This window comes from Idiotropiscis lumnitzeri, chromosome 1 (genome assembly GCF_059441095.1).
Source record: "Idiotropiscis lumnitzeri isolate Australia: NSW breed Sydney's pygmy pipehorse chromosome 1, RoL_Ilum_1.0, whole genome shotgun sequence".
Taxonomy (NCBI): Eukaryota; Metazoa; Chordata; class Actinopteri; order Syngnathiformes; family Syngnathidae; genus Idiotropiscis; species Idiotropiscis lumnitzeri.
Window position 1 is genome coordinate 21,879,669 of NC_142391.1, and position 12,998 is coordinate 21,892,666.

Consider the following 12,998-nt stretch of genomic DNA (forward strand, 5'->3'; position numbering starts at 1 on the left):
AGGCTCACTCGCTCGCTCGCTCGTCGGCTCTGGATGCTGCTCACACGCACAGGACGCGCGGAATGCGCACGCACAGACCCACGCACGCAGGTAAGGAGCGTCACCTTTCTTTGAATACGTCACGTGACGAGCATCAATGTAGTTAAATCAACGTGTGTAAAGGGGGGACGCTAGTCATATGTCTGTTGGCTTCTGCGCGTTACGGATCGCGGACTTGTGCGCGTGCGTTCCTGTGAGATGTCGCGCGAAGTGAACTTGTTAAGATGCGCGAGTACGAATGTCGATGTGATCCCGACCAAAAAAAAAAAAGTGTTGAGCGTCCACGTCAAATGGGGCTCTTGTGAGAGGCGACAGTTTTTATGAACGCACACGTCACTCTTCATCATCGTCATCGGCGCGATGATTGATGTATGGATGATAATGCAGTGACGTAACAGCATGCGTAGGGGGGAGACGAGAAGAGGAGGGAGGATAGGAGGAGGGGTTAGAGAGAAGAGAGTGAATTTATGTAACACTCACACACAGGTATAAACCTATACCCCGTTTATCACGGGTTCGTTTTATAGCGAGACCATATAAAATGCTGACATTATTTTAAAGCAGCTTTACCCCATCCATACTTTAGATTAGATGGGACACTATCATGGGACATGTATCACGACTCGCTCGCATAATTCTCCAAATAAGATTCATCGTGTGCTTGCTTATAGCAGTTTATTTATCCCAAATGTTTGTAAGGTGAACGTTGGAATGGGAGAGACTGCGCAAATTCAACAACAGTGTGTATTCACCTCCTTTTTTATAAGGACACCTACTCACTCATGAGAGTGTTGGGGTGTGTGTGTGTGTGTGTGTGTGTGTGTGTGTGTGTGTGTGTGTGTGTGTGGTTTTAAAATGCTCACTTTATTAGGTACACTTGACTCACGGCATTGTCGCATCTCATACGCTCATGAGTGTGTGTTTGTGTGTAAAATCAAAATTTTAGGGCATTAATCTTCAATAGCATTTTAAATTGGGCAATTCTACAAAATGTTCGCAGTTCTTTAAAGTTGTTGTGAAAATTGGCTTTTGTCAAAATCTGTTTTGAGAGCTTTTGGTTTAGTATTCAGTCTCAGGTTTTCTTTGTGTTTCTATGTGTGTCTCGTTAGTTTATTATTTACACCTGTTCTTGTCATCCCGGTGCCTTGTTACCCAATTCAGGTGTTCATCGTCTCGGTAATTTGTTTGTATCGTTCCCTGTTTTCTTTCTGTGCTTGTCGGTTCATTGTCAGTGTCTTTGTGAGTTGTCATCTGTTATGCGTTCGAGCCACGTCTAGTCGCTTTTGTTTTTTGTCAGTTTTCATCAAGTCCTGGTGTTTGTTTTGATTCTAATTTCTTATTATTTTTTGCATTTTTGTTGATTCCAAGTTCATTGTTTTCCTTTTTGTTGTCTTTACATTAAATATCCCTTTAAGTTACTCCTGCCTCCCTTCCCTGCATTTTTGGGTCCTCCTCCAAGTCAAAAATCCTGACAGACTTTGTTGCAATTCACAACAAATAAATTAGTCTACACGTACAATTGTCCCTTAGATCGAATCGTCAACTTTAAGATATGGGATCTCCGCAGATTACAAACGGGTTCAGTACCTACACTGGCGACATAACCCATATTTCCGTGTAAATCGGAATTAACGCTTTAATACCCCCTAAATCTCGCTTCTTCTTCTTTGACCTTTTGATGATCTCCTGTTTCGTTTCTATCGTAATGGCTTTCTTCCTGCTTGAACCAGTATTGCTAGAAGATTCACACACACAATATCTATCTGGCAGACAAAACCCAAGACTCGTAAAGTTGTAGGTTGAGGACCACCCAGAAGTAAAACGGCTTGTTTTTCCAACTTAAGTTGTTTTCGGCCCCAAAAAGCTAAGTTGCCTTTTTTGACATCACAGTGTGTCATATCATCGCAACCATACGACAGCATGCGGTAGCTTCGCTGCTAAAGGCAGAACGTCGCACCAGCCAGCGAAAGTCACGCTGCTTATCTGCGAGCGCAGCAGGGGGCTGAGGGGGGCTATGATGTAGGAATGAGGCCACAAGTGTAGCCTGTACGTGCGTGTGCGTGTGTATGTGTGTTTCATTCGACTGGCAGCAGACGCACAAAATTATTAAAGTGCTGGAATGTTAAGTCGCTGACCAAATTGACAGATGGACAACATACACACACAAACACACGCACAATGTTGTCATGACAACAGCGGCACGAGTAATCTTGTGATCCTCTCTCAGGTGGCATCTTTTTGCTTTAAATGTGTTTATTTTTGGAAAAAAGCTAAAAGATGAAGGTAATAAAAACACAAAGAAAACAATTGGGACGATTCCCAAACGTTCCCGTATTGTCAATCACAACGCGACTGATGAGAAAGACGGCCGTTACACGCCGATGCCAAGTAGGTGTGGTCACGTGTGTGCTCGGCCGAGATAAGCTATGAAGGTCCGTCCGAGTCATAATTTAGCATTACCTCTCACACCAAACTGAAATGCCCTTGTGAACACTTCTGAAATGCTCTCACACATGCCCCTGAGAGAGTCTCACATACAACTAAACCACTCTCACACGTCTGTGAAAACGCTCTCTCACTCAATCCTGAAATACTCTTGACTCCCACCACTGCAATTCTTCCACACAGACTACTGAAAGGCTCTCACGCGCACCGCTTAAACGCTCTCACCTCCATCGCCGAAATCCTCTCACATGCCCAAATGAAATCCTTTCATCCATCATGATGAAAAGTGCTCGCATGATGTACTAATATACATGTTTCAGTAGTGTAAAAGTGTGTGTGTGCCTGTCTGTCGGGGTGTGTGTGTGTGAGTGTATGGAAAGTTCATATTGTCGTGTGTCCGTGTGTGTCATTTTGTATCTACTGTATGCCTGTATGTCTACGTGTGTGTGTGTGTGTATATGGAATATATTTGTGTGTAGATATGTTTTTGTGAGCGTGTGTATGTGTGTGATTGGCTTCAAAGTGGGTCAGGATAATCTGATGACTCAAAATTTTACTTTCATGACTCATAGCTTTTTCGCCTCCCCGCAGAAGCATCTAGAAAAGTCATTTTGGGTGATGAACTTGAAGATGATGTTATTCTGTTTTGGCGTTGCTTTCACGGGAGCTTCCGAAGCTTCCCGCTCGTCCGGCAAACATCAGCGGAATGCTGGCAGATAGCAGCCGGTTGCTAAGAGACGGCCGGCAGCACTCCACCAATCAGCCAACGGTGACGTGCTGGAGGTGCTGCTGGCCTAAAATAGACCCCCCTGCATTCACACACACACACACACACACAAAATTTAGATGAACTATGTTTCCCAAAATACCTTTCTTAATGACTGTATGAATCATTACATAAAATAATTCCTTTTGTCGTCCATTTTTTTTTTACATTTTTCATACAATGTCAAACATTTTGTGTGACTTTTGCCTTTTCTGTTTTGTCCCTTCTTTCTATCCTTCTCTCTTTGTTTGGATGTAAATGCGCTCGTTAGCTCATTAGTAGCGGTCACTGATTGTCTTCATGCTCAGGTCCTGAGAGCATGCAGACCTTCTTCACTGATTTATACCTCACACACACACACACATGCGGTGGGGGGTCTTTGCCGATTTTTGTATCACGATGGTGCATTCAGGGGCTCTTGGACAGAATAGAGATTGATCATGAACTGTGAGGTCACTTAATAAAGATTCCTCTGGGTCAAGTATGACCATACACTGCATTAGTGATATTATGGGATGTTGGCGTCACCACTCAGAGGTGTCTGACTACATTAAAGTGATACTCTGTTCTGACTTATTGGTCCCCGTCTTGATTGATTGTTAGTGAGCTCTCTCTTGAGACAAACAGGAAGTACCAGCGTCTTCTGTGACCTTGAATTAGTAAAACGTTAGTCAAGCATATTGCTGTACTTTAGCATTGGGTACTTCATCAGGCCAGAGTCCAAATGTCCTTCGAAGTTCCATCCATTATCTGTACCGTTTCTACTCACAAGGGTCGCAGGGGGTGCTGGAGCTTATCCCAGCTATCTTCAGGCAGAACTGGTTGCCAGCCAATCGCAGGGTACACGTAGACGACCAACCAGCTGCGCTCACACTCATACCTAGGGGCAATTTAGAGTGTCCAATCAACCTGCCATGCAAGGTTTTGGTTCTCTCTGTCTCTCTGTCTCTCTCTCTTTCTTTCTCTCTCTTTCTCTCTTTCTCTTTCTCTCTCTCTTTCTTTCTCTCTCTCTCTCTTTCTCTCTCTCTGTCTGTCTGTCTGTCTGTGAGTTAGTTAGTTAGTTAGTGGGCCAGTCCACGCAATAGGATCGCAAGATTTCAATCTGCTCCGAGTGCAAACTTTTTGATTCTATACACGCGGTACTACAATTTAAGGAATGAGCGAAAACCAACTTCCGTTCTTGCTTAGTCCTTTGCTTTCCTTTTTCAAAAACTTCCCATCGTCTGTCCTCTGCCCCCTATAATATGGGTATCTGGGACTGTTTGTCCCAGATAGGAAATGCCCATCTCTGATGCTAATATTATGCTCTAGTCTCCATTTTGTGACATTTGTTTGGTGACCTTTACCTGTCACTTCTCGAAATAAACACACACGCTAATGTTAGCTTAGCATGTTTCTGTAGTTGGTACTGTTGTTAATATTACACTTCGCAGCCTCATTGCTTCATTTTGTTGAACAATGTGTTATTGGTGGCAATGACTCATCAAAATAAACACATACATGCTAATGTTAGCTCAGCATGTTAGCACGTTTGAACTACAGTTCACAGTTGCCTTTACCATCTAAATAGAAGCAACACGTGGTGGAGAAAGTGACCTCAGCCCCCAATGACCGATGACTCATGAATAATAGCTATATCAGTCATTTATAATGAATGAGTGGCTCTTACATAATTAACTAAGTGAAAGCACAGATCAATATATGACTCAAGAGAAGATGAAAAGATGAGTGGATGTCAATCAAAGCTCATGTTGTACCACATACATTGCCACTGAAGTGTGTGTGCGAGTGTGTGACATACATGAGAGTATGCTATCTTTTGATCTATTCAAGAGTGGCAACATTCTGGTTTGATCTTTGTGTTCCATGGGAGCATCCAGAGCTGAGGCCCATTGTGTGGTGCTGTGTACCGTACTTGTGTGTGTGTGTGTGCGTGTTGATCGCATGTGAGTGCCCCCATGGTCAAGATCACATGTGAGTGTCCCCATGGTCAACTTTTATCACACACACACACAAACACGCACGCACCCCCACGCACACACCCGCACATGCTCGCGCACACACGAACACACCTAACCACACACCCAATTATTTTCTATGAATGATTTTCAATGAATAACCTTTGTGCGCCTGTGTTCCAGAGAGTGACCAATCAGCTGCCACCATGATGATGATGCCAAAGGTAAACAAACATCTGAGTTAGCCACTAGCGTTAGCATGCCATGTCTGACACATTTGTCACGTGCAGAGGCCTCAGACATCCCCGGGCAGCGTGCTGTCTCTGCGAGGTGGCACCAACGTGCCGGGATCCCCCGCCGCCGCCATCGTGGTGAGCGGCCAGCTTTGACGTTGCAATGTTATCAGTATCCATAGCCCCGCCTCCCACTTAACAACGACCACCCACAGGCTCGGGTGGACGACGGCGTGATGGTTTACAAGGATCTTGCGGCACTCCCGCGGGATAAAGCCATCCTGGATATCGAGAGACCAGACCTGATGACGTACGAGCTGCACTACAACTACAGTCCGCTGGAGGTGTCGGTGAGTCACATGACTCGCTTTGCACAAATCGAGAAGTTCAGCTCTTGTAGTGGCGTTCAAATGTGTCGTTTATTATTATTATTATTATTATTATTTATTTTATTTAATGGGTTTCTTGAATTCAAATAATAAATGATTTATTTTTGTTTATTCAAATTTTGTTGTTTTATATTGGCTGTTATTTTGGTGTCCTATCCTGATTCATTATTTATTTGCTCTCATTTTATTTTAGTTGTTGTAGGCGTATGTTTTTCTGTTGTGAAATGCGCTATATGAATAAAATTGTGTTGTATTTTTATCATTTTTAAAAATTATTTAATTGTTGATCATTATTTTCTGTTGCCTAATTACTTGGGTGAGTTGCGTTATTATTGAGCGTAAGTCTGTTGTCGCATGTAATATGTATTAGCTCATTTTCTTTTTTTATGGATAATTTTCTAAATGTTTTAAATATTTTATAAGCGTATACATATTATTTATCTAGTCATATCTGTTGTCTTTTTATTTCTATTTGTTTTCTTGTTATTATTCTAGTCTTGTTTGCCTGTTGTTTTATTATTATTTCATTTGGGTCTTATAATTTATTCTCTGTTTTGATTACATGTTTTCATCATCTTGTAATTTGTAATTATTCTTTTGTTTGTTGCATTATAATATTTTTTTTTGTCTTTTTATGAGTTATTAGTCTGTCGCCTTATTATTAATATTTAAAATGTACTACGATTCTTAACTACGCAGAGATCGCTGTCTCCCGGCTCATTCTCGCCTCCGACCTCTCCCGAGGTAAGTCACAGTTCAAAGTTCATCATGTGTGTTTCTGCTTTCTCTTGATCTCTCTCTCAACCTTCCCAGGAGTCCAGAGCGTGGCTGGAAAAAAGTTCTCCTGCCGGCTCGTCGCCGGCTTCCAGTGGCAGGAAACGTAACAGCGGCAATACCACGCCATCGCCACACACGCAAGAAACGCTTGTCGTGCAACACGCACTACATGCACAAAACACGCAACCTTCCAAGATCCTGCAACACTTCCACAGGCCCGGTAAACTGACTTTTTGCTTCTTTTCTATATGTTGTTCTGAACATTGTCTTTTTAACTACCGAATGTGAATTTGAAAGCTTGTGTCGCACTTTTGGTCAGGGTTTGTTAATCCTTGCAAAGACATCAAGTTGTGATGTATTGTATTTGTAATGTATTATATGTTATTGTGGTTATTGTATTATTATTAATGTCACATTTCATTTTCCAGACAATGGAAGTAACATCTACAAGAAGCCTCCCAATTACAGAAGAGGTCCGTTGATCACCTGTTGATCATTAGATATTAGCATCATGAGCTCATTGGACATTACGTTATGAAAGTGTGTGTGCGTGTGCGCAGGCACGTCATCGTCACCACTCCCTGCAGGGAAGCACTTGGAGGATCTCATCATCGAGTCATCAAAGTTTCCCGCCGCCGAGCCTCCGGATCCAAACGCTCCCTCCAAGATTGAGATGGAACACTGGCCTTGTCCTCCCTCCTCCGCCGTCTTTGGTACGATCCAAATGTTTAACTTCTTGTCACCTTGTCATCGCCTCTTGTTGCCTCACTTTTCTTGTCGTCATCCCGTGTTCTTCCTTGTTGTTTTTTTTTTTTCTTTTGAAGTCACTGATTCAAACCATTGCAACGTCAAAACGTTCAAGACATTCAGAACATGTTGGAGGTTTTTTTTTTCCACGATGCAAAATTTCCAGTTTTCACAAATATCCCAATTTTTCTACGCAAAACAAACCGATTCAAGTGACTGGAGAACAAAAACAAAGAAATTCTTCCCACTCCAAATAAAAAATGTTCAATTTATTCAGAGCATCTCTTTGTTTTGTTTTGTCCACATTGAAAAAAAAGTCTGAAATTCCGTGAATTTCGCAGTTTTCATATTAAATGTTACCAAATTTCAAATATATAGGACATAATTCACTCCTCCTTCAACATAACTTGATGATTCAACTCATTCCAATGTCAAGATATTTCCACATCCAAGGAATTCCCATGTTGTCAAAATGCCACAAGTCCCTCCACCAATCTTACTTGATAATTCAAACATTCCAAGATCCAAATATTCTCCAAAGTCCCAATTGCAAAATTTCACACGTTTTTACAGTAAAATTCCCCAAATTTGACCCTCCTGCTTCTATCTGTTGTGACCAACTTCAAAATAATTTCCACATTCCACAAATTTCTCACATTTTCACAATAAATTATCACATTTAGGAAATATGCAAGTGCCCTGCAATTGGCTGGCAACCAGTTCAGGGTGTCCCCCGCCTACTGCTCGAAGATAGCTGGGATAGGCTCCAGCACCCCACCGCGACCCAAGTGAGGAGAAGCGGTACAGAAGATGGATGGATGCTCACGCTCACACTCATACCAAGAGGCAATTTAGAGTGTCCAATCAACATGCTATGCATGTTTTTGAAATGTGGGAGGAAACCGGAATACCCGGAGGAAACCCACGCAGGCACGGGGAGAACATGCAAACTCCACATAGGAAGGCCGGAGCCGGAATCGAACCCACGACCTCTGCACTGTGAGACCAACGTGCTAACCAATCGTCCACTGTGCCGCCATCCCATAAAATATACAGCGTGATTCCTAAGACTAAGTTTAATTTCACAAGATTACAACGTTCTCTCTGTGAAAAAAAAAATATTATTTTTTGTTTCTGAGAAACAATTTCATTCTTGAAAATAAAACCAACAACTCTATTCTTGAAAGAATTTCACTCCTTTTTTGAAACAAGTTGTTTTGACTTTTCTTGCATCTTTCCTTCCTTGTTTCTTTCATCAAGTCAAGTCAAATCAATTTTATTTTTATAGCCCGAAATCACAGACAGTCTCAAAAGGCTTTACATAACCACAATCGACATCCCCAGATCTTAACCCCCATCCTGCTGATATGTTGTCCTTCCCTCAGAGAAGGAGAAGGCGTGTCGCAGGAGTGAAGGCAGGAAAGAAGAAGAAGAGGAAGACGAAGAGGACGATAAAGTTTGGGGCTTGCGAGCGCTTCACAGGCAGGAACTCGACAAGGTCAGAAGAGGTGTGGCTTGTTGCCATGACGATGTCATGAGTGCACATGAGATGACTTCGCTGAATTTTTGCCTTCAGATTCAGTCCAACCTAGGAAGGATCATCCTGAAGGAGGAGATGGACAAGTCGGCCGCTCCACTGAGGAGGAAAACACGCTCGCTACCGGACCGCAGCCAGCACACAGGTAGAGCACGGGCGCCTTATGATGATGTCATGAAGCCCATACCCGTCACTAAGGGTGGGCCATAGAGGGTCGTGCGTGCCTACCAAAATGCTTGTGCCCCCCTCATTTGACATGGATTTCTAAATGGAACTTTTAATTATTATTATTATTTCATTTTGACATAGTAGCTATTTTTGTGTCGTGAAATACTAATGTTGAGTTGCTCATCGCTTATTATTAATAATATATATAAAAAAACCTGCGATTTGTGTTTGCTTGATGGCCAGCCTTATCTGACAATCAGGGAGAGGCCTTACTGAAAATAATGTTTGGTCCGCTGGCATTTGCGCTACCATTCTATTTTCAGAGTTTGATGTGAGCATAAGTAGAAAGATGTTGACATCAATTTTGGTGAGTATCGGCGGCAATTTTCGCTCATTAGGCGACGTTTAGTTTCATATGTTACGTATTTAGACCGTTGTCACGCGTCACCGAATGGCAACTGTGGAGGGAAACCAAAGAGCCATGTCATAAAAGTGTCCCCAAAAAATCTTTGGGCATCTAAAATGAAGATATATTTTCTTTTCCTTTATTATTTTCATCCTGCCGTAGACCCCCATTGAACTGGGTGGCCCGGTCAAAGCAATGTGTCAGCGCATCCGCCATATTGGATGGGGCTATTAGATTAGCCATTAAATCAGCAAATTTAATTAATTTCGTAAAACTGATTTTAATGACATAATGCATTCAAAGGCAATGGTTTAATATTCATCCAATGAGTTCCTGCTTGATGACGCATCTCCAAGGAGCAAGTGTACGAGGCATCTTCGTAATTAGTTTCACTTTGCCACATCCAATACGGTTGTGGCGGCGACGCACTCAAGGAGTCGTATATGTGATATGTATTGTAAACGCTGACTATGATCATTCTTGTTTGCGGTTGTCGCAAAGGACGTCATAGCATTGAATGGAAGCAGCAGTGCTACTTGAATATGGAGCAAAATAAGTGCTGTCTGTTGTGTATTAATAATAACCGATTACTTAAAAAAAACAAAACAACAGAATAACTTTAAATAGTCCATTAAATTAGAGCTCTTGCGACATCTAGTGCTCATGTTGAGGACTACATACATACTGAAAACTACAGTTCAGTACTTTCAATATGCAAATTAAAGAGATCATCCTTGGTCCATCTGTGATGTATCGAAACTCGTCTTGTCACTTCCCGTCTACTCTGCAGGCGCTGCCACTTCCCGCGCCACTTGTTTCCCAGCATCCTCTGGGGCAGGCCTTTCCAGGGTGAGTGTGTGTGTGTGGGGGATATATATTTATGTGGCATTCAGGTGCTGAGCGTTTTATTGATGTTCTTGTGACTTCCAGTTGCAGTCGACAGAATTCAGCCCGCCGGAGAAACCCGCTGCAGGTACCCCCAGGGTGCTTCCAGGCCCCTCTGCTGCGTTCAAGTGCCCTAATGTGTGTGTGTTTGTGTGCATGTGTGTCTCCCGCAGGTGTTCAGGTAGAGTGTGTCTTCATCATTGTGCAGTGTGTCGGCCATGTTGTGGTGATGTTTGTGTGTTTGTGTGTCAGAACGGCGAAGCTGTGATGGACAGAGGCCGCTCGCTGCCCAGTGTGCTGGAACTCAAGGTAAACATGTGACCCTGTGATGACATCACACAGGTGGATGTGTTCTCAGTGATCGCCATAACAACACTCTTTTTCGCCAGATTTATCCCTATGAGACGCTGGTGGTCAACCACAGAGGACGGAGTAAACTTCCTCCTGGCGTTGACAGAACTCAATTGGAGGTAATGATGTTACCAATAAGAACTGATGAAAATGTTGACAGATAGCAAGATAACATCTTAGGTAGCGAAAGCACCAAGACTGAGTGATTTGGATTTTATGGCTGCAGGTATTATTTCTTAAGGTGATTGCTAAAAATGCTAACGCATGGTTACAACACCAAATAACAAGATCATAATCTGACTACAAAAATATCTTAATGAAGAGTGAACATTTTAGTCAATTTTCAGGTGCTCTTATACTCATGACGATTGCTGAAATGCTTACATCGGGATTTTTGATGTTGCTCGTTATTTTGTTTCTATTTCAGAGGAGAATCGATCAAATGTCAACATATGCTTTGCTAAACTACAGCAAGCTAAAATCGTTAAAGCAAATCCAGGATATTGCTCAGTCTTGTGGTACTCTTTCTAATGACAATTGCTAAAATACTAGCATGTCAGCAAATACTAAGCTAAAGCTAATATTAACTGTTGTGTGTGTGTGCAGAGACACCTGTCGCGGGAAGAGTTTGCCAGCGTGTTCGCAATGTCACCTGAGGAGTTTGAGCAGCTTTCCCTCTGGAGGCAGAACCACCTTAAGAAGAGGGCGTGTCTCTTCTGACTGCCACGCCTACCCCTCTGGAGACACACCCACTCCACACAAGCTAGCGAGCCTATATAAAAGCTAACTTTAGCATTAGACACGATTGCGGACGGGGAAGCACCGCAGACGTTGCTTTCAACTTTAAAGGCACTGCTAGCGATGCTAATATTAGCATTGGCGCAACGACGCTAATATGATTGCTACATCGCGGCTTAAAACTCTAAAAAAAAGTTACTGGTGAAGCTTTAGCGTGAGAACGCTAATAGCTATAATACAAGGGGCTTGTAGTGAAGTTAACATTAGCAATGATTGCTAAAACGTGTTGAACTTTAATCTACCTTTGATGAATGATCTAGAAGAGTGTTTCCCAACTATTTTTGGCTTGTGTACCCCTGAATTCTTCCGACATATGAGTTCCCACTCTCCAAAAGTAGAATGTGACAACTAATTAAATGAAAATCATTTTATTTGATCTTGTTAATTTGAACACTGATTCTCAGGCATGATCTTTTTAACTCAGTAACTCAATAAACATGCATTTATCATATGATATTTACCACAGAAATGCAGCTCATTTGAATACGTATAAACCTTAATTATCAGGAACAAAACACTTTACTCCCCAGGGAAATGAGATCTAGTTATTGATGGGTTCATGAAATGAGTCAGAATCTTAATATATCATTTTTGTACAACCAATGTATAAACACTGCTCTAGAAGACAAAACGTTGATGTCAACGGCTACTGTTCAGCTAGTGGCTAGCATTGGGGTTGTTTTAGCTTAGCGTACTGAAAACTATGACGCGATTCAAACATCAGCTTGTTTTGCGCTTACACAGGCGCAGACCGATGACATCACATTCACATCATGTCCGCCATTTTGCATCCTCTGCCAAGCAAGTCATCAGTGATGACTCGTGACCATTTTGAACAATGGCAGTTTATATATAACGTAACAAAAAAGAGATTAGCGCATTGTTTTGATAGTTTTGGAGTAAGTCCAAGTCGCTAACTATGTGTTTGTTGTTTTTATTTCAAATTTTTGGATGTTTTTGATTAATTACATTGATGAATTTTGTTTTACACGCCTGCTGCATGCATGATCTTAACATGTGACAGGATCATAAACTAATCAGCATTGAATGAAACATCACTGTGTGCTCTTGGCTCAATTACATATATTATTATTAATAATTGAATATAAGATAATTTCAGAGAAGTAGTGCCGTAGTCTCCTATGTGGATGATGAATGTTACGTGAACAATACACACAATAAACTTTATATTTGTCAAACTGTCACTAAAATGAGATTCAGATAAAAAAACAACTTTATTAATCAAAAGTGATGATTTGTGCTTTTGTTACATGGAAGTGCACACATACACACGCACATACACACACACGACATGCACTCTGCTCATGACAAATGCTTCATGCGTGTCAACTCATTCAAGTCTGCTACTTTGTGTAGAAAACCAAAAAATAAGTTAAAGGGTGTATGTGTCACAGTCGTGATCTAAAAGATAATATCAATTAAATTCATAAGTCCCATACCCATGTCAATAGGTCACATGGACACATGTCACGTGGTCA

At 41.9% G+C, this 12,998-nt stretch overlaps 1 protein-coding gene across 2 annotated transcripts; it reads left to right on the forward strand.

Annotated features, from left to right (window-relative positions):
* Window positions 1-38: 38 nt before the first annotated feature.
* Window positions 39-12,760, forward strand: LOC148343714 (dematin-like). Of its 2 annotated transcripts, XM_088288996.1 has the most exons (16): window positions 39-90; window positions 5,392-5,432; window positions 5,499-5,579; window positions 5,657-5,791; window positions 6,530-6,574; window positions 6,644-6,827; window positions 7,036-7,080; window positions 7,168-7,320; window positions 8,740-8,852; window positions 8,931-9,036; window positions 10,256-10,314; window positions 10,396-10,438; window positions 10,524-10,531; window positions 10,603-10,659; window positions 10,740-10,820; window positions 11,308-12,760. In XM_088288996.1, exons 1-16 carry the CDS (start codon window positions 63-65, stop codon window positions 11,419-11,421), a joined length of 1,293 nt encoding a protein of 430 aa, XP_088145122.1. In that variant the 5' UTR covers window positions 39-62; the 3' UTR covers window positions 11,422-12,760. The 2 variants fall into 2 exon arrangements, 1 of the variants encoding a protein (XP_088145122.1); XR_015842363.1 differs by lacking the exon at window positions 10,524-10,531.
* Window positions 12,761-12,998: the final 238 nt, after the last annotated feature.